The sequence below is a fragment of the Nematocida displodere genome (assembly GCF_001642395.1).
Source record: "Nematocida displodere strain JUm2807 chromosome Unknown 5, whole genome shotgun sequence".
NCBI classification, from domain to species: Eukaryota; Fungi; Microsporidia; genus Nematocida; species Nematocida displodere.
This window is the reverse complement of record NW_027138154.1, coordinates 120,309-145,508: the sequence shown is the minus strand read 5'-3', so window position 1 is coordinate 145,508 and position 25,200 is coordinate 120,309. Positions and strand designations below refer to the sequence as shown.

General features: G+C 48.9%; 19 protein-coding genes across 19 annotated transcripts; 10 read left to right on the top strand and 9 right to left on the bottom strand.

The window, feature by feature from the left end:
• Positions 1 to 113: 113 nt before the first annotated feature.
• NEDG_01528 (ubiquitin carboxyl-terminal hydrolase 5/13) lies at positions 114 to 1,703 on the bottom strand (the record flags this gene model as incomplete). Its single annotated transcript, XM_067688946.1, has 1 exon — positions 114 to 1,703. One exon carries the CDS (start codon positions 1,701 to 1,703, stop codon positions 114 to 116), a length of 1,590 nt encoding a protein of 529 aa, XP_067544533.1.
• A 34-nt stretch (positions 1,704 to 1,737) lies between these two features.
• Positions 1,738 to 2,202, top strand: NEDG_01527 (40S ribosomal protein uS11; the record flags this gene model as incomplete). The annotated part of the gene is made up of 1 exon (XM_067688945.1): positions 1,738 to 2,202. One exon carries the CDS (start codon positions 1,738 to 1,740, stop codon positions 2,200 to 2,202), a length of 465 nt encoding a protein of 154 aa, XP_067544532.1.
• Positions 2,203 to 2,338: 136 nt separating this feature from the next.
• NEDG_01526 (uncharacterized protein) lies at positions 2,339 to 4,132 on the bottom strand (the record flags this gene model as incomplete). The annotated part of the gene is made up of 1 exon (XM_067688944.1): positions 2,339 to 4,132. The coding sequence occupies one exon, from the start codon at positions 4,130 to 4,132 to the stop codon at positions 2,339 to 2,341; it is 1,794 nt and encodes a 597-aa protein (XP_067544531.1).
• Positions 4,133 to 4,401: 269 nt separating this feature from the next.
• NEDG_01525 (uncharacterized protein) lies at positions 4,402 to 5,604 on the top strand (the record flags this gene model as incomplete). Its single annotated transcript, XM_067688943.1, has 1 exon — positions 4,402 to 5,604. One exon carries the CDS (start codon positions 4,402 to 4,404, stop codon positions 5,602 to 5,604), a length of 1,203 nt encoding a protein of 400 aa, XP_067544530.1.
• A 119-nt stretch (positions 5,605 to 5,723) lies between these two features.
• On the top strand, positions 5,724 to 7,019 carry NEDG_01524 (serine/threonine-protein kinase Chk1; the record flags this gene model as incomplete). The annotated part of the gene is made up of 1 exon (XM_067688942.1): positions 5,724 to 7,019. One exon carries the CDS (start codon positions 5,724 to 5,726, stop codon positions 7,017 to 7,019), a length of 1,296 nt encoding a protein of 431 aa, XP_067544529.1.
• A 726-nt stretch (positions 7,020 to 7,745) lies between these two features.
• On the top strand, positions 7,746 to 8,924 carry NEDG_01523 (mitochondrial-processing peptidase subunit beta; the record flags this gene model as incomplete). Its single annotated transcript, XM_067688941.1, has 1 exon — positions 7,746 to 8,924. One exon carries the CDS (start codon positions 7,746 to 7,748, stop codon positions 8,922 to 8,924), a length of 1,179 nt encoding a protein of 392 aa, XP_067544528.1.
• A 698-nt stretch (positions 8,925 to 9,622) lies between these two features.
• On the bottom strand, positions 9,623 to 10,336 carry NEDG_01522 (ubiquitin thioesterase OTU1; the record flags this gene model as incomplete). The annotated part of the gene is made up of 1 exon (XM_067688940.1): positions 9,623 to 10,336. The coding sequence occupies one exon, from the start codon at positions 10,334 to 10,336 to the stop codon at positions 9,623 to 9,625; it is 714 nt and encodes a 237-aa protein (XP_067544527.1).
• Positions 10,337 to 10,467: 131 nt separating this feature from the next.
• NEDG_01521 (ubiquitin carboxyl-terminal hydrolase 7) lies at positions 10,468 to 13,095 on the bottom strand (the record flags this gene model as incomplete). The annotated part of the gene is made up of 1 exon (XM_067688939.1): positions 10,468 to 13,095. One exon carries the CDS (start codon positions 13,093 to 13,095, stop codon positions 10,468 to 10,470), a length of 2,628 nt encoding a protein of 875 aa, XP_067544526.1.
• A 77-nt stretch (positions 13,096 to 13,172) lies between these two features.
• NEDG_01520 (uncharacterized protein) lies at positions 13,173 to 13,817 on the bottom strand (the record flags this gene model as incomplete). The annotated part of the gene is made up of 1 exon (XM_067688938.1): positions 13,173 to 13,817. One exon carries the CDS (start codon positions 13,815 to 13,817, stop codon positions 13,173 to 13,175), a length of 645 nt encoding a protein of 214 aa, XP_067544525.1.
• Positions 13,818 to 13,824: 7 nt separating this feature from the next.
• On the bottom strand, positions 13,825 to 15,963 carry NEDG_01519 (uncharacterized protein; the record flags this gene model as incomplete). The annotated part of the gene is made up of 1 exon (XM_067688937.1): positions 13,825 to 15,963. The coding sequence occupies one exon, from the start codon at positions 15,961 to 15,963 to the stop codon at positions 13,825 to 13,827; it is 2,139 nt and encodes a 712-aa protein (XP_067544524.1).
• Positions 15,964 to 15,982: 19 nt separating this feature from the next.
• On the bottom strand, positions 15,983 to 16,903 carry NEDG_01518 (uncharacterized protein; the record flags this gene model as incomplete). The annotated part of the gene is made up of 1 exon (XM_067688936.1): positions 15,983 to 16,903. One exon carries the CDS (start codon positions 16,901 to 16,903, stop codon positions 15,983 to 15,985), a length of 921 nt encoding a protein of 306 aa, XP_067544523.1.
• Positions 16,904 to 16,933: 30 nt separating this feature from the next.
• NEDG_01517 (uncharacterized protein) lies at positions 16,934 to 17,764 on the top strand (the record flags this gene model as incomplete). Its single annotated transcript, XM_067688935.1, has 1 exon — positions 16,934 to 17,764. The coding sequence occupies one exon, from the start codon at positions 16,934 to 16,936 to the stop codon at positions 17,762 to 17,764; it is 831 nt and encodes a 276-aa protein (XP_067544522.1).
• A 93-nt stretch (positions 17,765 to 17,857) lies between these two features.
• NEDG_01516 (uncharacterized protein) lies at positions 17,858 to 18,328 on the top strand (the record flags this gene model as incomplete). Its single annotated transcript, XM_067688934.1, has 1 exon — positions 17,858 to 18,328. The coding sequence occupies one exon, from the start codon at positions 17,858 to 17,860 to the stop codon at positions 18,326 to 18,328; it is 471 nt and encodes a 156-aa protein (XP_067544521.1).
• Positions 18,329 to 18,478: 150 nt separating this feature from the next.
• On the top strand, positions 18,479 to 20,698 carry NEDG_01515 (DNA mismatch repair protein MSH2; the record flags this gene model as incomplete). The annotated part of the gene is made up of 1 exon (XM_067688933.1): positions 18,479 to 20,698. The coding sequence occupies one exon, from the start codon at positions 18,479 to 18,481 to the stop codon at positions 20,696 to 20,698; it is 2,220 nt and encodes a 739-aa protein (XP_067544520.1).
• A 117-nt stretch (positions 20,699 to 20,815) lies between these two features.
• NEDG_01514 (ribosome biogenesis protein ENP2) lies at positions 20,816 to 21,940 on the top strand (the record flags this gene model as incomplete). The annotated part of the gene is made up of 1 exon (XM_067688932.1): positions 20,816 to 21,940. One exon carries the CDS (start codon positions 20,816 to 20,818, stop codon positions 21,938 to 21,940), a length of 1,125 nt encoding a protein of 374 aa, XP_067544519.1.
• Positions 21,941 to 21,974: 34 nt separating this feature from the next.
• Positions 21,975 to 22,169, top strand: NEDG_01513 (uncharacterized protein; the record flags this gene model as incomplete). Its single annotated transcript, XM_067688931.1, has 1 exon — positions 21,975 to 22,169. The coding sequence occupies one exon, from the start codon at positions 21,975 to 21,977 to the stop codon at positions 22,167 to 22,169; it is 195 nt and encodes a 64-aa protein (XP_067544518.1).
• Positions 22,170 to 22,334: 165 nt separating this feature from the next.
• Positions 22,335 to 23,267, top strand: NEDG_01512 (uncharacterized protein; the record flags this gene model as incomplete). Its single annotated transcript, XM_067688930.1, has 1 exon — positions 22,335 to 23,267. The coding sequence occupies one exon, from the start codon at positions 22,335 to 22,337 to the stop codon at positions 23,265 to 23,267; it is 933 nt and encodes a 310-aa protein (XP_067544517.1).
• Positions 23,268 to 23,284: 17 nt separating this feature from the next.
• On the bottom strand, positions 23,285 to 24,145 carry NEDG_01511 (shingomyelin synthase; the record flags this gene model as incomplete). The annotated part of the gene is made up of 1 exon (XM_067688929.1): positions 23,285 to 24,145. The coding sequence occupies one exon, from the start codon at positions 24,143 to 24,145 to the stop codon at positions 23,285 to 23,287; it is 861 nt and encodes a 286-aa protein (XP_067544516.1).
• Positions 24,146 to 24,207: 62 nt separating this feature from the next.
• On the bottom strand, positions 24,208 to 25,200 carry NEDG_01510 (uncharacterized protein; the record flags this gene model as incomplete). Its single annotated transcript, XM_067688928.1, has 1 exon — positions 24,208 to 25,200. One exon carries the CDS (start codon positions 25,198 to 25,200, stop codon positions 24,208 to 24,210), a length of 993 nt encoding a protein of 330 aa, XP_067544515.1.

The window sequence follows — 25,200 nt, the reverse complement described above, 5'->3', positions numbered from 1 at the left end:
TCCCAATCTTTTGATTACTTTTCGGGTCTTCGGGATTTGCAAGGTTTCGGGGTTTTCGGGGTTTTCGGGTTTGCGAGGTTTCGGGGGTGGTTGGAGCCCTGGAGCAGCACGCCTCAGGCTCTCCTGTAAAAGAGGAGCACGGCCTTAGAGAGCATCAGAGGAGACTCTCCGATTTTGTTGTCGTCATAAACACGCCACTGGCTATCGCTCTGGGGGGGCTTGGAGTGTGGCCAGGTTTGTGCAAAGTAGTGCCCGGCATTGGAGGTGCCTTCATGAATCACGGCAGATACAAGGGTGTACAGGGTCTCTGTGGCTTGTTTTTTGTGGTGGGTGGGAACTGAAATGCTTGTTTCAGGTTCGGTTCTTTTGGTGGGTGATGCACTTGGGCCCCTCTTTATCCCAATAGCCAGGACGGGCGGAGGACTAACCAGCGCGCTTTTGCGCTGTTTCTGGTCGGACCCGCAGTCGCAGCGGACATCCAGAGTCTCTGCAAAGGCCTCAGACACCTTTTGCAGTGCCCCAATGTACACAACCCCCTGGGCCTCCTCTCCCACCACCTTTTCCTTGCACCTGCCACAGGAAAGCTCGTTACGCATTTTAATGGCAAACAAAGAAGCCAGCCCTGAAAAGTGCCCAAACGAGTCGTACGTCTGAAAAAGCGTGGTCAGGTTTTCATAAAACTCGGTGGCATCTTGCTGCGTGCCCAGCGTGTACTGCGGGAGCGCAGCTTCAATCGTATCTCTCAGGGCACCAATTGAAAACCCGGGAAGGTCCTCGGTGCGCGTCTCCGGCAGATGGACGAGCACCTTCTTAAGCTGGCACCCAAAGCACTCAAGCGGACACTCGCTGACGAGACACGGCTCCTCCGGGTGGACAGGGTCTAGACAGTGCCTGTGGATGGAAACAAGGTCGGCAATGCTCTGGAGCACCGAGGAGATGTAGCACGTGTTCCCAAGGTTTTGGATGCCCCCGTCTTTTCGCAGCAGCTTATACTCCGGGGCCTTGGGCTCTTCAAGGCGCAGCCCCTCTATTTCGCTGTTTAGCCTCTTTTCTATCTGCGCCGTGGTAAGTGCCGGCGTTGGCGAGGCCTGGATGCCCGGGTCCTCTGAAAGCAGCTTAAACGCGAGGCTGTCCCGTACTAGCTGGTCACAGGCATAGCAGAAGACGTCGCAGTGCTTCTTTTTAAAGTTGAGGCTTTGCAGCTTCACAAAGACCGAGTGCGCTGGGTTCTTGGCATGGTGTTTCTGGCCGTGCCCGTTTCCCTCGATGCCGTACTGCTCCCGGCCACAGAAAGACTGCTTGCACTCCAAGCAGAGCCAGGTATTGCTGCTCACCTCGCACTCGCTGCACGCAAGCAGCTCTGCTCGGTCGGCGCCTCGGCCTATCTTTGGGGCTTCGCTGTTTATGTGGGAACACTCCTTTAGTTTAGATACCGGCGGTAAATTAGGCATTAAAAGTGCATCTTTAATCCTTTCAGTGGCTGTGTCTATCTCAACGCCCAGACCAAAATCTGAGATCTTAACCTCTATATCGGGTAATTTACCTGTTACACTGACACAAACAAAAATATGTTCGGGCACCTGGTGCATATCTGCATGTGTTCTGCACATCTCTGCTCTGCAGCTGCAAAAGAGCATTTCTTCGGCAAAGACTGTGGCGTAGCAAAAACTGCATTCTCCTTTAAAGGCGTCAAACGAAAACATTAACTTTAAAATATTTTTTATTTTTATACCCCCGATGGAAACCGAACTAATACAACAGAACGTAGAAGTGCCTACAGAAGTCGTTGAAGAACTGCCAGAGAAGCAAGACGAAGGAAAACTTGTTTTTGGAGTAGCACATATTTATGCTTCTCACAACGACACATTCGTCCACATCACCGATCTTACATCTCGAGAAACTATCTGTAAAGTAACTGGAGGTATGATTGTCAAGGCCGACAAAGACGAAAGCAGCCCGTACGCCGCCATGTTCGCCGCCCAAAAAGCAGCCGAGCTCGCCAGAGCTGCCGGCTTCAACGCCGTCCACGTGAGAGTCAGAGCCAGTGGAGGAGTCAAGACCAAAACCCCAGGACCCGGAGCACAGAGCGCCCTTAGAGCACTTGCTAGAAACGGGCTCAGAATTGGAAGGATTGAAGACGTTACTCCAATTGCCGCAGACAGAACAAGGAAGAAGGGAGGAAGACGTGGAAGAAGGCTATAAGTAGCTTTCTCGAATAAAAGATATTTGCTGAATCGGGTCTTTGGTTGTTCTTCGGGGCCTGGGCCTGGGTCTAAGGCTGTGTTCGGTGCTGTGGCGCCGAGGGACCAAACAATATCTAAATGATTTTATTGCGAGCCTACCTTCTTCCATACTTCTCTTTGTGCACCTGCAGTGGGAAGACCTGCCGCGTGAACCCCCAGGGTCCTTGCACACAGACCACCTCCCCGTTGTAAAGGAACCCTCCATCCACCACGGCACCAAGGGCCGTATAAACCACCGGCTTGGTCGCATCTCCCGGAAGAAGGGCAATTCTCTTCTGGGTGATAAGAATAACGGCTTCTTGGGTGCAAAGCATCTCTATGACACTGTTTGCCTTGGTTTCTTTTGTGTCCGTTACTTTTTTCTTAGATAAGCTGTACCTGTGCACCAGCGAGGTCTGTGAGAGTACCGAGACGTCCTGGGATGCCTTCATGGCACAAATAACCAGCTCGTCCCCCACACAGGCCGCTGTCCTAGCTTCTCCGTCGAAGAGAACGGCCGCGGCCTTGCCCGTGCCCAGGTTGAGGACAGCCCCCCCCTCCCCAAAGACAAAGACCCGCTCTGCGTCAATGCCCGTGATAGAAACGGGAAGAAAGCCCAGGCCCAGCTTGGAGGCGTACCAGGTGCTTTCTGCGCCGGTGTCTAGGCTGCTTCTAACAATGGCGGCGTCTCCCTTTCGGTCAATGACGCACCAAATATCTCGGCCAATGAGCGTGTGGAAGACGGCAAAGCCCAGGACCTCCTTAACGATGGCCACCTCTGAGGTGGCCCAGTTGTACCTGTAGGCCCGGATGCCTTCTTTGGTTCTAACCACGGCTATGTTACTGGCGCACTGCACCGATAAAACGGGGTGCTTCATTGTGTGGCGGAAGATGGTTTTATAGGTGGCCACGGGCTTATGGTTCGGGGCCTGTGGTGCCAAGCCCATTTCAAGGACCTTCATATCGTTGCCTGAGCAGACAAAGAGTTTGCCATCGGGGGCCTGGGCCACTTCAACGCTCGGGTACCTTCGGGTGTTCTGCATCTGTCCGACCTGTGGGATGATGTGAACGTTAATGACGCCATCTGTGCCTGCCGTCACAATGCTCTCATTGACTGTGGCCATGCAAAAGACGTCGGCCACATGGGTGTCGTTCTGTGAGTGTTTGGTATACTCCCCGCTCAGGGTTCTTGAGTAGGCAAGTATTCTTGAGTCTGCCCCCGTCACAAAGATGCGGTCTCCCGTGGCGCAGACGGCGTTAATGCTCGACTTTTTGGCCTGGATGATTTGCTTGATGCCCCCCCCCGCTGAGTCTACAATGTACACCTCGCCTGTTCTGGTGGCAACAGCGTACTCTGAGCCGACCGCCCGGCAGACTGCTGTTATCGTTAGGCTTAGACTGGCAGAAACGGGAGGAAGCAGAAGGTCAAACAGGACCTTTCCACCGCGCACAATCACAAAGCGGCCCTGCTCCGTTCCAAAGGCAACCTCTTCGGCATCTTTTCCAAAGCACCCGGCAAAAACAGCAGCTCTTGACACAAAAAAGAGCTTATTGTTCAGTCTAAGCTCAGAGCCTCCCTGCTCAACGCTGTAAATAGTGAAGACTTTCCCGCTCTTTGTCTGGATACTCCAAAGACCGCTTTCGGGGGCGCGTTTTACGCTGAGCGTTTTCAGGCTAACTCTACCAAGGCCTTCCGAGAGAGAGCCAATCAGAAAGTCTTCCCCATCAAAGGCTGCCGTTTGCACGTCTCTCATTCCTATGTCTAGTCGCAACACCTGGCGCAGCCCCAACATGTCATATATCTCAACTACACCACTTTCCATTACTACCCCCACATACTTCTCATTTACTCCCATTGCTACAATGCTTTGAGGAAGGACGGAATCTCTTCTGCACATGTGCAAACGCATATAAAAAAATTTTAAACGCTTCATTTATACAAGCATCAGTCCCTAACTGACCCATGGGCCACGCACTGCCCACTACAACGTACCACCCACTCCCCCATACCACGCACCACGCACCATGCACCGCCACCCACCACGCACTGCCACGCGCCGCACACTGCCACGTACCGTGCACTACCCACCACGTACCCCGAGCAAGATATATAGTTTTAGCAATTCATGGATATTTAAATTAAATAAACAAAAAATATTAGGCAGTCTAGTAGGTTCGAATGGTCTTCACACATAGATTAAACCAGGGAAAAAGCAGCCTTACAGGAGAGCTCAAAAGAAAGAAGGTGGTGCTTCTGGTGGTGGTTCAGATAGCTATTATTTTAAGCCTTCTCTACTTTTTATTTCAAAGAAAAAATAATTTAATACTAATGCCTGAGAATGCAGTGTACTTCGGCGACTTGCTTGAAGTGCTGGAGGAGATAGACGATGAGGTAGACATTTGCCAGCTGCACAAAACAAAGAAGCTGCAAAATCTTGCTTTTGCTAACATCAACACCATTCCCCACCTCATCCCAATAAGAATGTCGGAGAGAACGGCCGTCTTCCGGTACACCGGCGACGTTGAAGAGCTCTTCATAAGAAACAAGCTGCACAAGATGTGGACGAAGGACCAGGACCTGATCATAAAAAGGGTTATACTAAAACTTGAGAATAAGCCAGAAGAGGAAGAAATATCGTTGGAGATGGAGAATAAGTACGTGATGACCTCGTACCTTAGCTACCGAACGCTCTTCAAGAATGCTCTTGATGAGACCCAGGACATTCTCTGGCTGTTTATGGAGCCGCTCGCTTTCAAGCTCTCTCCCAGGGAGATAGACCGAGATGAAGAAAAAATAAGAGTGATTTTGAAGGACATCCTGCACGGTCTTAAGTACTTGCACAGCAAAGGCATTATGCACTTGGACCTAAAGCTGGCAAACGTCATGGGGAACTACTCTGAGGAGGACAAACGCGTCGTTTATAAGATAATTGATTTTGGGTTTAGCCGGAGAATAGGCATCTTTCTCCCCGAGATAGTCTTTCCAGGAAGAAGCTATGGGACGTTCCCGTACAAGGCTCCAGAGGTATGGACCCAGAGCATTCACAGCTTTTCCTCAGATATTTGGAGTCTTGGGATGATGGCCGTTTTTATGGCCAACCGGGACACAAGCTTCTTCCAGAAAAGAGACCAGGATGGAATCAAGCGGACGGGGGAGGGGGCCAAGGACTACACCAAGTACAGGAAGTTTATAGAGGGAAACTTGTACATTCCTATTCACGAGGGAACAACCCCGGAATTCGTTGCTTTTATTCATCTATGCTTAGATAGGGACAGGCATAGCCGGGCCAAGATTGAGACGCTTCTGGCGCATCCGTTCATGCTGGGTAAGAAGCTTTCGCCTAAAGAGACAAAGCAGGTATTATTGCAGTACTTTGTCTAGCACCGTGCCAGGCACTGGCCCAGGCCCAGGCCCTGAAACGGGGACGGGGACGGGGACGGGACGGGGACAGAGGCGGAGACGGGACGGGGACTATTTTATGGAGGGAATAAATTTTTCATATGACTATGGCTATGACTGAAGAAGCTGAGTGGAGTAAGCACGGAGTGCCCAACCTGGTTCTTGAAAACGTGGTAGCATATGGAGGCTCGGGGGTGGTAAGAAAAGCTCGTAGCTCAAGCGGCTCTGAATATGCCGTTAAAATCATCCTAGCCGACGATCCAGCCAGGCACCAGGCAGCTAAAAAGGAGAGCGCGATCCACAAAGCGCTTGCCCATAGGCACATCGTTAAGCTGCACTCTGTGTACGTTAACAGGCCGTACGTCTACCTGGTGATGGACTATGCAGTGGGTCATGAGCTGTTCCACTACATTGAGCCTGGGAGTGGAATGGCTGAGGACGTGTGCCACCTCTATCTGAAGCAGCTGCACTCGGCTCTGAGGTACATCCACTCGCAGGGCCTCTGCCACCGCGATATCAAGCCGGAAAACATCTTGCTTGATGAGAACTACAACCTTCTTTTGGCAGACTTTGGGTGCTCAACGATTTACAGGGACGCTTACGGGCGCAGGCCTCTAACCAAGCACTGTGGGAGCCCGAACTACATGGCTCCAGATGTTTTCCTTGAGAGCTATGATGGGGAGCAGGTTGATGTCTGGTCCTTTGGGATGGTGGCGCTGGTGATGCTTACTGGGGTCATACCGTGGGCCGAGCCGTGTGCTGGGGACGCGTCCTTTGAGAAGTACAAGCTGAAAAAGACCAGGGACTTCACACCGTTCAACCTGCTGGCACAGAGCAGGCAGGTCTTTATTGAGAGCATGCTTTGCATTGACGCCTCTAAGCGGATCAGGCTTAGTGAAATCGGCCTGAACCCGTGGATGGCGTCAAAAAGCCTGTACAGTGGGCCAGATGGTCTGGTGAGGCAGCCCGAGATGATTGCGGCCAAGCTTGCGCCTGCAGTGGACCCGGCCTTCTCGCAGCCAGACTTTTGCATTTCTCCCGCTGGCAAGGAGTACTCCTCCCAGCCCGTGTTTATGAGCTATGATAAGTCCCCGATTGCCACAAGACTCTACACGCACATGGACACCAAGGTTTCTCTGGGGATGCTTGCCCGGTCTTTTGACGAGGTGCTTATCCAGCACAAGGTTTCAGGCACAGCGATGTCTTTTAGCACTGTAGATGGGAACAAGAACCCGATTGGTGGAGAGGTGTTCTGTAAAAGCATTGGGAAGGAGTCTATGCTGGTGTTTCAAAGAACGAGAGGCAATTGTTTAGAGTTTAAGCGCATGTTCAATGCAGTTAAGGAAAAGTTCATGGAACACAGTGAAGCGTACCTGATCAGAAGGAACAAATACTAGGGCCGTGTCGTGGTGGCCCCATCCCTAGCCCATAACCCGAATTTAAGGTTCAGTGCCCAACCCATAACCCGAATTTAAGGTTCACGGCCTAATACACAATCAAATAAGGTTCAGTGCCTATAAAATGATGCGCAAAATAAAAAACATGCATCTGTCTCCAAGTTGTACTATGATGACGTGACCCGACACATGACGTCCTATGATGACGTGCCCCGACACATGGCGTGCCCCGACACATGACGCGCTATGATGACGTGCCCCGACAGATGACGTGCTATACCCGAAGACCAAGCCACACCTGGAAATAACATCCCGAACGCTTGAGTTCTTCAAAAAACCCAAACGCCCCTTTTATTGTCCTTGCCACCAAAGCGAGATGGTTAGTTCGGGTTGTAAGGCCGTGGAGGCCCAGGATGAGGATGTCCTGTGCTCTTTCAAGATTTCCTCCGTTAACATAACCATCCTCAAAACTTGGTTTTTTACCAGCCCGTAACAACCCGTACATTAACAGTGTTGAGTAAGGGTTGAAATAAATATAAATGGCAAGTAAACAATGGGTCGGTAGTTTGTGCCAAAGCAACACCACCACAGACAGACAGCTTTTCGAAATAGTCAAGATGTGAGATGTTTTGGTGCGGTGAAGCTTGTACCATTTAACAACTGTACACCCAGAGGCCCCCACCAGATAGTTAAGCTAAATTTGCACCAATATTTTTTACAGAACAAATGGTTGCAAGCTGGTTTGCTCTGCCGAAGTTTTTGCTCCCTGCCCAGCCCACATACACCCAAACTCTCTTAAACAACGGAATCACTGTTGCCACAAAAACCTTGCCAACAACCAAGTATGCGGTGGGGGTGTTTGTCAAAGGTGGAGCCTCGATGGAGAGGGGGGGGGTGCCGGAGGGGACGGCCCACCTACTCGAACACATGCTTATCAGAGATATGGACCACGGTAAGCTAAAAAAACAGGGGGTGTCAGTTTCAGGACACACATCACACAACTACGTCTCAGTTTTTGGCCAGGGGAAAGGCAGCAGCAGCCAAGAGCTTGTGCCAATGCTTCTAGGCGCTCTTAGGAGGAGGCTCAATCCAAAGCTGCTAAAAGAGGAGAAGGCGGTTGTAACACAAGAGTACCACACCATGAAAGGTTCAATTGAAGACCAGCTTGACCAGCTATACAAGCTGCTGCCAGGGCAAGGAGGGGGGAGGAGCATTATGGGCACGCCGGAGAGTATTGCACAGATAGGCATGTCACATCTAGCCCATCTGCACCAGCAGCCAAAAACAAGTGGTACCGTTTTTTTGGTGGGCTCAGGTGGTATTTCACATCAGCAGATGGTTGCCTTGGCCCGAAACCACCCCGCAGACATACCAAGGGCAGGGTTGGAGTCGGGGTTGGAGGCAGGACCAGGGTCAGGGTCGGGGGCAGGACCCACAGCCACCCATCTTGTGTTCGGGTTTGTAGCCCCCGGGAGGCAGTCTCAAAGGTACATACACTATTGGCTGCTACAAAACCTTGTTAACTACTACCTGAAACAGACAAAGACCATAGATGCCTCAGCACACAGCGTAACCAACACAGAAAACGGAATGTTTTCGATTCGAATCAACAAGGCGCACAGCAACCTTACTCCAGGCATTCTTTTTAGCAAAGCACTGTCTCTACTGGAAGAGTACAAAAAAGTAGCCATGGCAGACACAGCTGAAACCAACTGTGTGGAGCAAATGTTCTCAATGGCCAACTTTCTTACCACAGGGACTCCCTACCTCACCAACGCAGAAGTTCTGTCTCTTTTTAGAGGGGTCACACGGGAGGAGCTCAGACAAAGCATTGAAAAGCTCAGAAACCCAATTATCATGCCGTATAAGGAAATACCAGCCACACCAGTAGAAAAACATAAATAAAAGCGTTTATTCACTTTAACAATTATTCAGCAGTGGTTCTGCTAGTAACAAGTACCTTTATAAGGAAATGTTAGTCGGAAATAATCAGAACTCCTAACGGCTACGCCGGTGAGGGCCCCCACACCTACTTACACTTTATCCCATTGCAGATTCAGATCTACCCTTTCCACCTGCTGCAGACCCCGAAGCACCGGAGGCTGAGCCGGAAGATCCAGAGGCACCGGAGGCTGAGCCGGAAGATCCAGAAGCTGAGCCGGAGGCTGATGATCCAGATGCTGATCCAGAAGCCTCGGAAGACCCTGCTGCTGACTCAGATGACCCAGATGCCGCCTCTGAGGATGATGCTTCAGATGCTTCGGATGCTTCGGATGCTTCAGATGAGGACACTTCTTCAGAGGAGGATGTTTCAACACTGCTGCTTTCGCTGCTTTCTTCTGAGGAAGAAGATTCTTCGCTGCTACAGTTGACAGTTGCAAATTGGAGAGTAAATAGGATGGCAAAGATTCCAAAAACTACTACTGATATTCTCATTCTTATCTTTTGTGAACCCACAGCTATTTATTCATGATAAAAACCAAAGCCGTTGATCATTGGGCCGACATTCTCCTTTCTGATTTACTCTTTTTTTCAACCAATGATATGTTGGTATAAGCTTCCTATCAGGTTTTAAAAATTTGCTTTTCACCTGACTAGTGTGTTCAAGTGGAAAAGTTTTTAACTGCTTCTTTGGCTTTCTGGAGAATGTTATTGTCGCCCCGGGGAAACTTCCTCTGAACCACCCCGGCTTTATCCTTGGCAATAATTGCGTTGTAGTGGGTGCCCGTGTACATCAAATAAACAACCGATCTAAAGTCATCGCCAAAGTTGATGGGCTGTAGGTTTGGGTCGATAACACAGACCTTGGTGGTGTAGATCTTGGAGATAACAGTTATCTCTGTTGCTCCCCCCCAAATGTCACTGTTAAGAATCCATTTCGAGTAGGCAAAAGGCTCTTTTTCCAGAAACGGAGAAAACTCTTCTGGATTGCCCAATATGGTGTCTGCCACCATTTTTCTTAGCTCCCCACTGCTCCGCGCGCTCAAAAGCTCGCTGAGCGAGTGGAAGAGACACGAGTTGTCGCTTGGAACCACAAACACGGAAAAAGTCAGACTTTGGTCGATAAGAGTGTTCTCAGCCGTTTGGACAGGGCCTCGGATGCTTTTGGAGCTGTCCGTGTACAAACACTCTAAATCACTCAGCACCGAGGAGATAGCTGCGTCCGAACACTCAATAAGCACCCGTGGCACCCGCTTAAAAATGAACACGTGCTTCTGCAGCTTGGTCTGGATCTTTTCGTACATTTCAGCAACTGTCTCCCCCTCGCCTGCCTCATAGATAAAAGACTTGGACCCATCGACTATTTTGAACCTCATAAATAAACAAAAAAATACCTTCTAGTTTAAAGTATCTGTTCTTAAAAAATCAGTCCATAACATCTGCCCCAAAAACGTCAACTGCTAAGACCTTGAGCCCATCTTCACCTAGTGGTGTGTTTATTACCTCCCTAGCTCTTGGGAAGACAGTGGATTGTAAAAATGAACTTATCTGAGCTGCAAATCTTTTTAACGGTATCTGCATCTGATAAAGACGTCTGCTTCTTTGGGGACACACGTACCAGAAGGCTTTCTCCGTTCACATACTTCCTCTTTGTCTCCATTACGCTTCTTTTCCTTCCCGCGTTGATTAAAAACGGGTACCCCACAACGACGCCCTCGCACTTCACAGCGGCCTCGGCGTAGCTCTTCTTGCTGATCGTCTGGATGGTCAGCGCGGCCCCGGGCTTGGGCGATACCATTTCTGTGGCCCGGTAGACCGTCACAGTTTCTTTTCCAGCGTATGCCTCAATAATCTTTAGCTTGGCTTTTGGGGCTAGGTCGGGTTTTTGAACCAGGGCAATCAGCTCGCTGCCCTGAATGGTTTTGGGCACAATCAGGGTTTGCATCTTTACCTCATTGGGGTTGCCCGTTTCTTCTCCAAAAAAGGCGCATTTCACTGCCACAAAGCCTGGCTTGGTTGTGACGGCAATGGCAGCTTCGTCTGCACAGGTAACCTCAAACATTTCCGACCTAAGCTCCTCGGCAAGCAGCTTGGCCAGGTTTTCACCGTCCCACTGCCTAGGCACCCAGAGAAGCACCGCAATCTGCTCGTCAACCGTGGCCGTCACTATTTTGTAGTTGCTGACCTCGCTGAAGTACTCTGATAGCGACTCTTTCCCCGAGTTAAGAACAATAATGGGCATGTCCTCCTCAAAAATCTCTGAAAACGTCTTATCTCGATCAACCTCAAGTACCTGGCCGTTTTTTTCCAGCAGAGCCGTTGGCAGGTGGTTGCAGTACTTGTCCAGCCATTTGGAAACCTTCTCTTCCCGGTTCACCAGATAAACATCGCGCACCGATGCAACCACTTTCAGGTCGTACGGCTGCTCAACGGCTTTTTCCGTTTTTACAAACAGCAGTGTGCTTTTCTCCCGCGGAATCTCACCCGTTGCCTCAATCGCAAAAATCGTGGTGGTGGGCAGGTGGGCAATCGTCTTAATGGCGTCTTCGTCCAAAAGAGAAAAGGCCCCCTCCTCAGTCACCGAGTAGAGGTAGACATTGTCTAGGCCGGGGGTGTGCAGGCCCAGCGCCTTCTTGGCCCGGGCCTTGAGCTGGTTGAGCGTGTGGGCCCGCTCCAGCCTGGTCTGAACCGGGCCCTTGCACATGTACTGGTTGGTAAGACTGAGCGCCCCAAGGCCCCAGAAGCCCTTAACCGTTTCTGGGGTGTAAATACTGATAACGGCAAATTCTGTCATAAACATGTTCCTCTCAATGAGATCCTTCACTACCTCTGGGACAAAGTCGGCCTGTCCGTTAAGCAGCTCTTCCTCCATCTCTTCCTTGATGTACACCAGGAAGTAGGCATTGGCAATGTTGAACTTGTTCTTGTACTCGTGCCTTCCACCGTACGTGCCCCGAATGGCCTCGCTCTTGGAGGACTTGGTTACGTAGCAGTCGTTGAACTTGTACCACTCCCTCCCCTTCCTGACGTATGCGTAGTAGTGTCCCTCGCCCATTCCATCGCCGTGGTGGACGTTCACTGAGTAGATGGAGTAGACGTTTTTCTGGCCTTTCTCAAGGGTGTAGGGTGAAAGGTCGATCTTGTCTGGGAAGGAGAAGTAGTCGTTGACTTTGTAGACGTGGCCTGTTTCATAGTTCATGTTGAATCGCTTTAGCTGGAAAAAGAGGACGGGGGGGAAGGTTTTGAAGTAGTCTTTTTTGGTGGCTTTAACGTACCCGTGCTTTTCACAGTTGTAAAGGTTCGGCTCTTCCAGCTGGGTGGTGTTGATGTACTCAAGCAGAGCATCCTCAAAGGTTTCAACTGTGCTTTGCTGGAACGGCGACCTTACACCAAGTTGGATGTCGTTGTACTTTTCCGTTATTTCTCGCTTGCACCCTTTTTCGCACTCAATCAGCGAGGCTGTGCTGCCATAAAAAGTGTCTTCCAGGTAGGCAAAAAACGGGGTCCCCTTTGCCTCTTTCTCTAAATCGTCAAGCAGGGACTTGCAGAACTCCTGGATGTCCTGCTGGTCATCAATGGACTCTTTCAGCTTAAAAACCTTGACAAAGTCGAGGGTGTCAACGTACGTGGTCTCCCTTTCCATCTGGTAGAACAGCTTCTGCATTTCCAAGGTTTTGCCCTCGGGCTTCTGCTTGAAAAGCTCTCTTTCAAAGCCTTTGATGTGAAAAAGCGTCTGAGTCAGCGAGTTTAGATAGCAGGTGGACCCTAGGTTGATCATTCCTGCGTACGGCGTGTCGTTCGGTGATTCGTAGCACCTGATAGCTGTTTTTATCTCCAAACGGACATTAACCGTTTTTTTGGGGCTGATTTCTGTTCCAAAGTCTGATTGGTAGTTGTCAAATGCAAAAATCACTTCTTTTTCTTCTTCTTCTCCATCCTCGTATTTGATGTGCAGGGTGTAGGTAGTGAACACTTCAAAAGGAAGATACCCGAAATATTCAAGAAAAACAAGGTGTCTATCTGCTGAGACCATCACAAGTCGCCAGTTAAAATTGTGGGATGTAAAATACTCTCCAAACTGGTTCTTGTCTCCAAACCTATGCTCTACGTCCCAGTTGTAGCAAGCCCCCGACATATTGTGAAAAAATAATTTGGGATATTTATATTTAATAGCTGAGAGGTGCCGAGGCTCGGTGCTGGCGCAAAGGAGACCTACTCGTTGAAGTATCTTTTAGACGAATCGTTAACAATTACGTGGGTGTGAAGAAGGTAGATGGTGTCTGTAAAGAAGGCTTTTGCTGGCTCGCTTTTTTTCAGGGTTCTTAGGAGCTCCATGCTTTGGAGAATGTTTTTGTTCCAGTGGGCCATTTGCGGGTCTAAGCTGACGATTTTTGAGTCGTTGGCGAGCCATTTGTGGAGGTCTTCTTTTATGGTGTTGGTTTTTGCTGGGAAGTACTTAATGATCAGGCCCAGGAGGGAGAGGGCGTCTTTTCGCACGTCGACCACGGTGCAGGTGAACATAACGCTCATGTAGAGAAAGATGTACTCTTCCCAAACTTTGCTTTCTGCGGGGAGGGCTTTGCTGAGGAGTTTGTCCGTCACTGTGTAGAAAACTGCTCTAACGTCTTTTTTTTCACTTTTTGACATTTTCATAATTTCGCGAACCATTTCTTCCGAGACATTTTGGAGCTTTTCAGCCTCGCGGGCCCCTCTCATTCGCACGGTGGAGGAGGAGTGTTTTAGCATGGCGGTGATTTTCAAAACTTCATCGTCCACTCGTTTTGAGACGCCCACTGAGCGTGCTCTGAGAGAAAGCGGCTTTTGTGGCTTTGGGCGGAGCTTGTACCTCTTGAACATAAAAATTTTATTGTGCTTGGCTGTTCTTGTTCGGTAGTAATAACCGGTAAAAATGAGTATCGTTGTAAATGATTAGATATTTTGAGTGCCTTAAAACTTTTCCGTCGTCTATATCCACTATGCCCCTAAGAATGCCATCTTCTGTGGTGTAGAGCTTTGTTTGCTTCTCTCCCAGGGCAACAATGTAATCGCCAAACATTTCCACCTGATGGACGCGCATGAACCACAGAAAGAGTATGTGGGCCATTTTCCTGCTTCCGAAGCGGTTAATGAAAAAGCCCATGTCGTCAAAAATAATCAGGTAAATGTTTTCGGTTATTTTTTTTGAGGAAATAGGTTTTGATTTGGCTTTGGTGACATAATGGTTGATGGTGACGTCAAGGGGGTCAAGAAGCTCCTGGGTGGTTAGATCAAGGAGGTTGATCAGCTCAAAGTCGTTGGAGGCTATTGCAATGTTTTTGCCGTAAAAAGACACGTCGTTAATATCTCCGGCAATGTACATTCTTCGATGGAGATAGCTTGAGAATGTGTTGGGACCTGTTTGTTCCAGCTTAATAACTAAGAGCTCCTCAGAGCCAAGGTAGCCTATCTGTTTGGCCACTGCAAAGCGGTTAACTTCCCCGGTTTGGGTGTCGGTGGTGTGGCCAATGAATGCAGACATAATTTTGCCAGTGATTTTCTTAGTTGGGGCGTCTATGTCATCATTCCTCCCAAACACCACGCCATAGAGCATCCGGTTTCTGATGTACAGAAGCATTGACATTTCCTTGAAGTACATCACGTTTTCTGTTTCTTTGGTTGACATGATGAGTCTTTTGTCAGGTGTTGATATCTCCAAGCCGCTTTCACTTGCCACAACTATCGTTCCCAGCCCTGCCAGGCTGAACGGCTGTATTGGGGAGTCGGCCCGGGTTTCGGGTTTGGTTTCGGTGTCTGTCCCGGTTTCGGTTTCGGTGTCTGCCCTGCATTCTTCTGCCCCGGTTTCCTCGGTTATCACCATACTAGAACCCTTTCGGGATATTTCAAGCTCAAAACTATTGACCGTTATTTCAATGAACTTCTCCTTTTCGGCCTTGATGCACTCATTGATCGACTGCACCAGCCCGTCAATAACCCAGTCTAGAGCCTCAAGGGTGTAGGTGTCTGGGCCGCTTTCTATTTTCATTTGAATGTTTCCAATCTTGTTCCCACTACCTGAAAGTCTTTCAACCTTCAGGTTGCAGTGCGGCATTATGTCATAGAGTATCCGCCTTTTGCTCAGTGTTAGAGGGTTGTTCATAACACTTCTGCTCGCTTCAAGAAAAAAGACACAATTGTCGAGAACCACGATGGTAACGGGCCGTTTTTCAGTTGAGAGTATCAGAGATACCTCTTCTTCGCGCATGTGCTGCCTTTCCTTCTGGCTGGCCCCAAACGAGAGAGTTCTTTGGTTTCCGCTGTCTGGGAGGATGCTGTGCAGCAGGTGGTACATCGAGAAGTAGTTGGTTGAGTACTGGACGTTTTCATTGACCTTGATGTTTATCTCCCGAATCGCTGCAATCGCCTGATCTAAACTCTCAACTTCGGCCACCCGCCCTCTTTTTTTGATTGCCCTGAATAAAAGCGGATATCTCGTTATTTTTTGCATCGGCCGAAGAATGAAGTTTGTGCACCCCAAGTGCAACCTCCCCACTCGCTGCAGCACCTCTACCAGCTCCTTGTCAAAAAGACTGTTTTCCTTGATAATTTTGTCCATTACATCGGTGGCTTTGGGCACTTTGTTCGCGTACTCAATGTATGCGCTCTGCAGCACGTCTTTCCTTTCTATAAACGCATTGCACACAGAAACCATCTTTTCAGCACTGATGTTTAAGGACAAAAACTTACTTTTGGCGTCCGGGTTATCACACTGAAAGTTTTCCATCATTGAGGCAACAAGCTCGCTCTGCATTGTCAAAATTGCTTCTATGTTTAAGAGCACGTGCACGTTGAATATGTGCTTGTCCATAAGGCTTAGGTTAACCGTATTGTCTACGAGGTACCTAAATGTTCGCGACCATAGCACAAGATCGTACTTGTACTCAAATTCGGACAAAAACAGCTCATATATTGCCTGCATACGCTTTTCTTCTTGATTTGCGTCTCCCTTTTCTTCCTCTTTCAACATAAATTGTGTTTGTTTCTCTTTATTTGTCTTCTGTAACACTCCCTTTTAAAACCAAAAGCTTCTCGCCAGTCTTTGGATCTGTTCGGATGTTGCACATGCGCTTGATGAGTGCTCTGAGTGTTTCTTTGCTTTGTGGGTGAGCCTTGAACCGCATTTTGAACTTATCAATCAGGCTTTTGATGGAAATGGGACCTGACGTAAAATGGATCTTTATGTCGAGCTCGGTGATGTCCTGGGCGGCGTGGGCGTCCTTGCTCTTTTCCGGGGAGGTTGTTGCGTTTGAGGATGATTCCTCCGACGAGTCGGAGGAGTTGAGCTCGTAGTTTTGCACTAGCTTTTTCAGGTCTTTGCCGGCCGAGTTGAGCTTTTTGCGTTTCAGGTTTCCCAGGCGCTCAAGGTCCACCTCTCCGTCGTCGTCGTCAAACACCTCTTTGTACTCAAGCTCTTCTTCTCGGTACTCCTCCTTTTCTGCCACTTGCGGCTCTGGCTCTTTGGTCTTGCGCTGCATTTTCGCTTCGGCCTCTTCCAGGGTCAGTGTCTCGTACTGGATCTTTGGAGAAAACTTGTACCAGCGCCCAACTCGGTACAGTTTTATTTCGCTTCTTTCTTTTACCATGACGTAGTAGGTGCTTTTGTGGTCCTCTGTGATTCGGGTTTGCACGTGCCTTCCAACAAATGCTTTTTGCTCGTTATCTTCAAGCAGCCAGGGGGTGCGTTCTTCTTTGTGCTCTTTTTCCTCCTCTGAGTTTTGGTATTCAAGGACCTCTGCTTTCTTTCGGACGATCTTTTGGGGGTTCAGAGGGTGCGGCTCTTCGTCCTGGATGATAAGCAGAGGGTCTCTTTGCAGCCGGAGTGGAGGAACAAGGTCATCCCCCGTGTTTTGAATGATTGCGACGTTTTTGTCCGCGCCGTTGCTAGCTAGCACCACCCTCTGTTTCATATTAAAAAAACTATCCTGGTGTATGTGTATATGCGGGAAAGAGCAGCTGCGTGGATGCGGGCCTTGCATGCGGGGCCCCTGGAAGAAAAAGACCCAAACGAGCATTTTGCTGAAAGAAAGCGGCTGTACGAGCTTTATTTGGACACGGCAGGCGCGCTAATTGTGCACGACTCGGCCGAAATCATTGACAAAGACATGGCACGAACCAAGGTTCTTGGCTGTGCCCCAGACACTCCGGGTGATTATCTTGATCTGCCCGATTTTTCGGGATCAATCAAAAGAGAAAGCGTGCGCCGAGTTCTCCGGGTCTACTCTACCACCAACAAAACGGTTGGGTACGTCCAGGGAATGAACGTTCTGTGTGCCCTGCTCTACTGTGTCATTGACTTGGAGATATCGAGCACGTTCTCTGAGTCAGTTACATATTTTTGTTTTTTCAATCTTATGGTAGATCTTGGAGACCTTTTTTCGGAAAAAATGGACGACTCTTCCGTTGGGGCTCGGGGCCAGGCTCGAAAGATACTCTGCATTCTCAAAAAACAGGACAAAGGTTTGTACGCAGCCGTTAGCAAGCTGAACCTTTTTGAGACGACCTCTTTTCATCTCAAATGGATGTTTTTGATGTTTTCGTCGGAGTTTTCCGTTCCTGAAACTTTGGTGCTTTGGGACAGGTTCTTTCTTGAGGCGCCGAAGTACCAGATGCTCCCCTATTTCAGCGCGGCCACGCTTATGCTTCTTCGCCGCTCCATCATTGGGCAGCCCTCGCACCAGGTTTTTTCGACGCTCCAAGCACTCTCCGTGAGCCCGGCTGCTGCCCTGAAAAAGGCAGAGGTGCTGTTTCAAAAAGACCTCCACGGATAACGGCCCATTTCCCCCCACCCGCTCGCCTGCCTAGTGCCGTATATAGTGGGGCATGGCAGGTGCATATATTGTGCGTAATATTAGCCAAAACAAATGCAAAGAAAGGAAACAAAGGAAATGGGCTTGGTCTTGGATTACCTCCGCGCAGAGTGCTACACAGAAACACTCGAAGCTCTCCACGATGCTCCCGACTCAAGCATAGGCTTTCGGAGAAAAATGAAAGAAGCCATTCTGGCTGGGAACATTGAGCTGGCCCACACGCTGCTTTTGGATGCCTTTCCGTCGGTGTCAGCAGATGCACCCGATATGGTTTCTTTGATGCACTCGCAAAAATTCATTGAGCTAATCAGAAATGGAGAACCTGAAAAAGCGCTGCTGTTCGGGCGCAAGTGCGTCCAGATGAACGAGGGGATATCCAAGCCTAACGACCTGTTCCTTCTTTTAGCATACAAGAACCCAGAAGAAAACGAAGTCATCCGGGAGTACATGAGCCTCCAAAGAAGAGAAACTGTGTTTTTTGCAGTTGACTCGTTCGTTAAAGGTAAGTTAATTGCTCTAATTTAAGATAAGCTTTATGCGAATAAGACCTCACAGCTTGAATGCATTGTCCGGTTGGCAGAGTTTGCAGAATGGACCCAGAAGATCGAGTGAGGTGTGTGGCGCGGTGTGGTGAGGGTGTCCGTCGGGAAATAAATGCCGTGAGTTTTTTTCTGCATGGTTAAGCTTAGACTGAAGGGCGAGCATTACATTGTCAGCCGAGAGGATGCGGCAGAAGTAAGAGACATACTTGGAGAAAAGGGAGAAGGCGACCTAAAGATACCTTCTGAGCAAATAGGAGGCATCATTTCAGCACTTATCAAGAAAAAAGGAGCGCTGGTTGAAGAGTATGCCGAAATAAATGGGCGAGAGGTGCGCATCCGGGTAGGCTCCCCAGGCAACTGGTCGGACTTTGCAGAGTGTTTGGTTGATGGAACAGACACGGCCAGAATAGCTGGGATTGTTTTGACAAAAGAAAGTCATCTGGTAGGGGTAGAGGTGTCTTCTATTTGCACGATTGCCAAGACGCTAGACATTTTTACCTTTCAGGACTCAGAGATCTTCAGCAACTTGGTGCAGATACTTTACGAGCAAAACATAAAGGAAGTGGTTTATGAGGACAAAACACTTGAAAAAGTGCTTGGTGCCATGGGTGTGAGCCACCGGCATGTAGGTCCTCTAAAAAGTGTTGGAAGCAAGCACCGGTCTACCCAGGTACTCGAAAAGTTTTTAAACCTTGTAACTGATGATTATGAAAAAAATACTGGTATAGTTACTGAAACAATGAAAATGGACGCTACTGTGGCCAGAACGCTTCTAGATGGCGAGGTAAGTCTCTGGGAGGAGATTAAGTGCGCGAGCGTCCAGGGAAAAAGGCTCCTCCGGATGTTTATCCGGCTACCGCACACGAACAGGGAGGAAATTGAAAGAAGGCACTCAATTGTTGAAGAAATGCAGCTTCTGGCTGGGGGAGTGAGACAAGCACTAGCCAAGGTGCCGGACACGATGCTTATCTGCAAAAAGCTGGAAAAAGGAACAGCCACACTCCCAGAGATTCTCAAGATTCTTAAGTCACTTGAAATAACGGAAATACTCCTAAAAGCCGTTACGCCGGTGAAAAGCATGCAGTTTGAGGTGGGCACGCTTGCCGAGGCCCAGCATGCGTGCTTGGAGGTGGTGGACGCCATTCACAGAGTTATTGACCCAGAAACGCTTGAGATCAGAGAAACCTACAACGAAAAACTTGCCTCGCTTAGCATCCAGAGGGCAGCGCAGGAAAAAGAGGTTCTTCTTGAGTACAGCCGAGAGATTGTCCGCTCGCAGCTTCAAAAACACAAAGTCAAGCTTGAAAACACGCCAACGCATGGATACCACCTGAAAATGCCAAGAGCCGAACTAAACGCTATCTCAGGAAAGGGATTTATCCAACTGTCAGCACAAAAATCAGGCGTTCTTTTTACAACTGAGCAGATAAGAAAACTAGACCACGCGATAAAAACAACAGACACCGCCCGCATCCAGGAGACACACAAGGTCCTTTCCGACCTCAGAGACACCATCAAAGTTTACCGATGCTGGCTCGAAGTCATCAACCATCTTATTGCAGCCATTGACGTGTTTTCCAGTCTTTCCCTCTTTGCCCAGGCAAACAACCTCACCCGGCCCACTCTTACGGACGGGGAGTACTCCATCCGCGGGGCCTACCACCCACTCCTCCCAGCCATTCACCGGAGACAGCAGCAGCACGGCCTGACTCCCCCAGAAATCACCAAAAACGACCTGGCCCTTACAGACACCAGGTTTTGCCTAATTACAGGGCCCAACATGGGCGGAAAAACGACGTTTCTTAAAACAGTGGCTCTGATTAGCATTATGGCGCAGTTTGGATCCTTTGTTCCGGCCGAAGAGGCCCGCATTCCTATCTTTTCTTCGCTTTTTCTCCGGATTGGGGCCTCAGACGCCCCCGAAAGCAACATTAGCACCTTTATGGCCGAAATGATCGATATCTCAAAAATCGTTAACAGTGCCACCAAAGACTCTCTCGTCATCATTGACGAACTAGGGCGCGGAACAAGCGATGCAGACGGCTACGCCATTGCCCAGGCAACAACCGAGCACATCATCACCCTTGGGTCTCTCACTCTTTTTGCCACCCACTTCTATGAGCTCTCTACCATTCCAGGGATCACCAACAAAAGAGTTGGGTGCATTCAAACGGAAACAGCGCCAATCATGACGTACAGGATAGAGGACGGCGTCGGGGACAGCTCCTTTGGACTAAACGTAGCCAAGCACACCGGGTTTCCAGAAGCCGTTATTGATATGGCTCAAACCTGGATAAAAACCCAAGAAATTTCAACAACCCCCAAAAGCACCCAACAAAAGCCTAACCAATAAAACTTTCTGTACGGTTTCTGTTTCGGAGCGGTCCATGAGCGCTCTTTTGGAAGAGAAGCAAATTTAGGGGCTGGGGCAGAGACTAGGACACTCTTTGCAGCTTGCAAATTTTTTACAATGGTAAACAGCACTGAAGTCTGCATACTCCACGGCTTTGAGTTTCATTCTTCCTGCAACACCCTGGAAGTAACCCAGGACCAGGAAACAGTGATTGGAACAGGATCCTACAAACCATGCATGGCAGTTTTTGACCTTCTTGGGCACACCCAAAAGTTTGAAAGAAACACCGACGAAGAAACGATAAAAATAGCTGCGCTGGGCCAAGACTGGAAAAAGCTAGCACTCCTCCATAAAACGGGAAAGCTAGAGTTCCACACACAGTTTGGGAAGTACTACACGGTAGATCTACCACAAGAGTGCCGAGACATGAAAGCAGACCTTGTCAGAGGGGAAGTGCTTGCGTCGGGAAAAGAAGCCTCTATTTTCCGATTTACCACGGTGGAGGGCAAGTTTCTTGCCCCAATAGCCACCAAAGTCAGCGACATTGAAGGCATTGCCCTAAACACGACCCACTCTCTCTACGGAGCCTGTGGGAAGGGCGGGGAGTTTGAGTTTATCGATGCGCGGAGCCAAACATCTATCCGGACCTCATCGCTTGGGTCAGCTGCCGCAACCAGCTGCACTTTCTCCGAGGACGGGCTCCTGTTCGGCGTTGGCACCCACGAAGGCCTTTCAGCACTCTACGACCTTAGAAGCCCGAAACCGCTCCTTGAAAAAGACCAAAACAATGACTTCCCAATTAAGAAAATCCAAATTCAAAAAAAAACCGTTATCACAACAGACAAAAAAGCAGTAAAAGTCTGGAGCCGCCAAACGGGAAAAACACTAGCCTCAGCCGAGCCAGGCTTCCAGATCAACGCCTCAGCCACCAGCGAGGGCATCCTCTTCATTGGAGGAGACTCCCCGGACATGAAAACCTACTACGTCCCAGAGCTTGGAGGCATCCCCAAGTGGTGCAGCTACCTGGAACACTCAACCGAAGAAATGTTTGAGGCGAAAAAAGAAACCTACTTCAACCACTACCGGTTCCTCACCCAAGAAGACCTCTACGCCCTCAACCTCCAGAAAGAAATCGGAAAAGAGGTCAAGCCACACATGCACGGATACCTCGTGCCCAAGGACCTGTTTGAGAAATGCTCCGCCCCAAAAGCCAGCTACTCAGCACCAACCCGTTTCATATAGGCTAGCCACTTAAGGAAATACTTTTATTTTTCTAATGAACAAAGACCGAGAGGATGACACGCATACGGAGCTAGAGGTACGCCTGGGAAGACTTTCAAGCCTTATGAACCTTTTCCGAGAGAAGCTAGACTCGCTGGAAAAGACCACCAAGTCTCTTGAAGACCGCGTAAGTGCCTATGCCACCGAGCTAGCCAATGCGCATAAAGAAACAACCACCCGACCCATTTAAATCTAAACCCACGAAATCGCAAAATCACGAAATCACGAAATCACGAAACCCTCCCAGTGATCCAGACCCTCTACCACCCTTGAACAAATAAACCATTCAAAACTAAGCATCGTCTAGGGCTCTGTCTTCATTAGTGTTTATTATTTTTTATAAATCAAGAGAGGTATGGAAGGAACAAGCATGTACGATACGATAGAACACGATATGAGACACTCTAAGGAGTACCTGTCCAACATAAAGTTCAACTACATTGAGATACTTCACAAATCAATTCTTCTAAATAAGGTGGTTGATAGCACCGAGAGTGTGGAAAAAGAAGCCATCAAGCCCAAGCTCATCCAGAGGAAGAAAGAGGTCGAGGGGGTTCGCGAGACCATTGAGAGGCTTTCAAAGGAGGAGTACTTCCTCAAGCGGGAGCTGGAGGAGAGAGTGCAGGTACTTGCGCAGAGCAGAGCCCAGGAAGCTGCTGTGCTTAGAAGAATTGAGGAGCTACTAAAACAGGAAAAAACGTTGAAAGAATTTGCAGAAATAAAGGAAAACAATGAAGACAACCTGAAAGACATCAAGGAGCTAGCCCAGCAGATAGAACAGGCTGACAGGCAGAGAGAGGTGTCACAAGAAACGCTTCAATCTATGCGAGCACAGCTAAAAACATCGCAGATAAGAAAAGTAGAGCTGGAGCAGACGCTACAAACGACAGAAAAAGTAGAAAACCAGCAAATTATCTATCAATACAGTTGGTACAAAAAGTTTTATTCACTTTTCACCGCCATCCTTGGGGTTAAGGTGGTTGATGTAAGAGAGGTGGAGCACAAAGTCCCAGAGTCTACGTACAACAGCACCTGCACAGCCCCCTGCACGCCAAAGGTCCATGAAAATGACGTTAGCGTCAAAATTTTAGCCAAAAAACAAGATCAAATGATTAGCATCGGCCTTCTTTTTGTCGATGGCAAAGTGAGCAGCTACACCATCCATGCCACCCCCTCCATCCACCTCAGCCCTGCCATTGATGAGCTCTTTGCCTACTGCAAGTACGTCAACAGTACAAAGTTCTTTTTATTAGAAGGGTCCTTCAGGGCCACCCATTCCAGTGACTAGAACACGCTATGGCTCCACTACTGGGAGATGACCGTATCACCAACAGCTGCTTCGCCACCCACACCAGGCCCCGCTACGCCACCTGTGCCAGGACCTGCTGCGTTATCAGGCCCCGCTACATCGCTGGTAGGTTCTCGGGTTTTAAACGAAAGGTCTTTAATGGGGTCTTTGAAGAACCGAGTGGAAAAGTATGAGAGACTCCACCAAACACCACTTGCTATGTACACCGCCAACAACACATCGATGGTGTAATGCGTCCGTGCCACTACAATGAAAATCATAACCATTATAATGTACGCCCAGGCTAGAATGCCTAGCACCCAGTGGAGAAGGTAGGAGTCCGTGATGAGGTAAAAAGAGCTCCACACATGAGCAAAGGTCACTATCAGCAAAGTATGCCCACTGTAGATCAAGTCACCGCCCCGGTCCCTGCCAAAGTAAGAGTAAAAGTGGTTAAGACTTCTTGTGCCCATGGGCCAGGAGTCAGGAAGCGACGTAACTACCAGAGTGGTGCACCTGAGGGTATAGGTGATAGTTAGGGCTATGATAAGCTTTAGCCCGATGTAAACTGCGTTTTTGTTCAGCAAAATAACGACTATAGTTACTGCACAGAAGCAAATCAGCAAAATGTCAATCGCATTGTTGTAAGAAACGGTGTAAGAGGTCGAGTTAAAGAAGTCGTTGAGCAAGTCATTGAGTGGGAAGTTGTATGCCTTGACAGGTGTCCAAAAAGATGAGATGTTGGCACAAACGTTGACAAAAAACAGTGAAACCGCCAAAATAAAGGCGGCAAGCAGCACAGAGAAAATTTTCCACCCCGTTAGCCCATACCGCGTGGAAACATAGTCTACACCGCTTCTCCATTGTCCTCGGTTCATTTGTGATGAAGAATTGCAATTAAAATTTAAATGCAAAATAGAGCTGGCCTCCAGTCCACGGGCTACGAAGTGTGGGACCAGCAAAGTAGCTGGGCATCGTACATGCCTGGGTTGTATACATAAAGTGAAGCTTTGGCTGAAAACACACCTGTTGATTTGATGATCTTTCCCGAATAAGAAGATTTTCTATAGACATATGAAAATAATGGGTTTTTTTCCAAATCGGGAAAATAGTCGATAACTAAAGATCCTTTAAGAATGTAGTAGGTTTGCATCTTAGATAACTTTTGGCGCTTTTTGGGTTTAACCGTTATCTTTGCAAGGGCACACCCCTCCGAGGACACAATGCTTCCGTTGTCAATGCTCTTTGTTTCCTCTATTATAGCAACCCCTTGGTGTTTCGGATAATGTTTGGGATAATGGTGGGGCTTATGTCGGGGCTCTGGTTTAGGCTCTGGCTTAGGCTGGCCGCTAGATTGTAGGCTGAACGCAAACACCGGAACGGACTGTTTTCGGGGTCGGGAGGTTTTCGGGGTAGGTTTTTGGCTGGTGGCCGCAATAGCTGCCGCTCGTCTGACCTTTGGCGTTGGCGCTGGCGCTGGCGCTGGGGGTGGCGGTGGGTTGGACTGTGGAAGAGAGGAAAGTTCATGGATGGTGGTGGTCTGGGTTTCGTCAGAGTCTGAAAACCCGCACAAATTAACGTTACTGATATCTTTTTCAAATTCTTCATCAAAACTTTTTCTAGGTCCAACGGTTTTAGGCCTAGGGGAGAGAGAAGGTGTACTGACTGGCACAGCGTGGTGCATTCTCTCCAGACTTGAAATATCTTCGTACGGATCAACCCCCATTTCATCAAGCTCTTTGTTAGCCATCCTCCAATACGCATCAATGTTTTCCATCGAGTCATCGTCAATAGAGACGGTTTCAGCACTTCTTTTCAGACCTGAGAGAATCTCCTGGGTCAGAGCCTGGGCGTGTGTTGTTGGTTTTAGTGGGTAGGCACTGTTTCTGCCTTTGCTTCTTTTCCTTACGGGGCCTGTGTTCCCTTTGTCCAT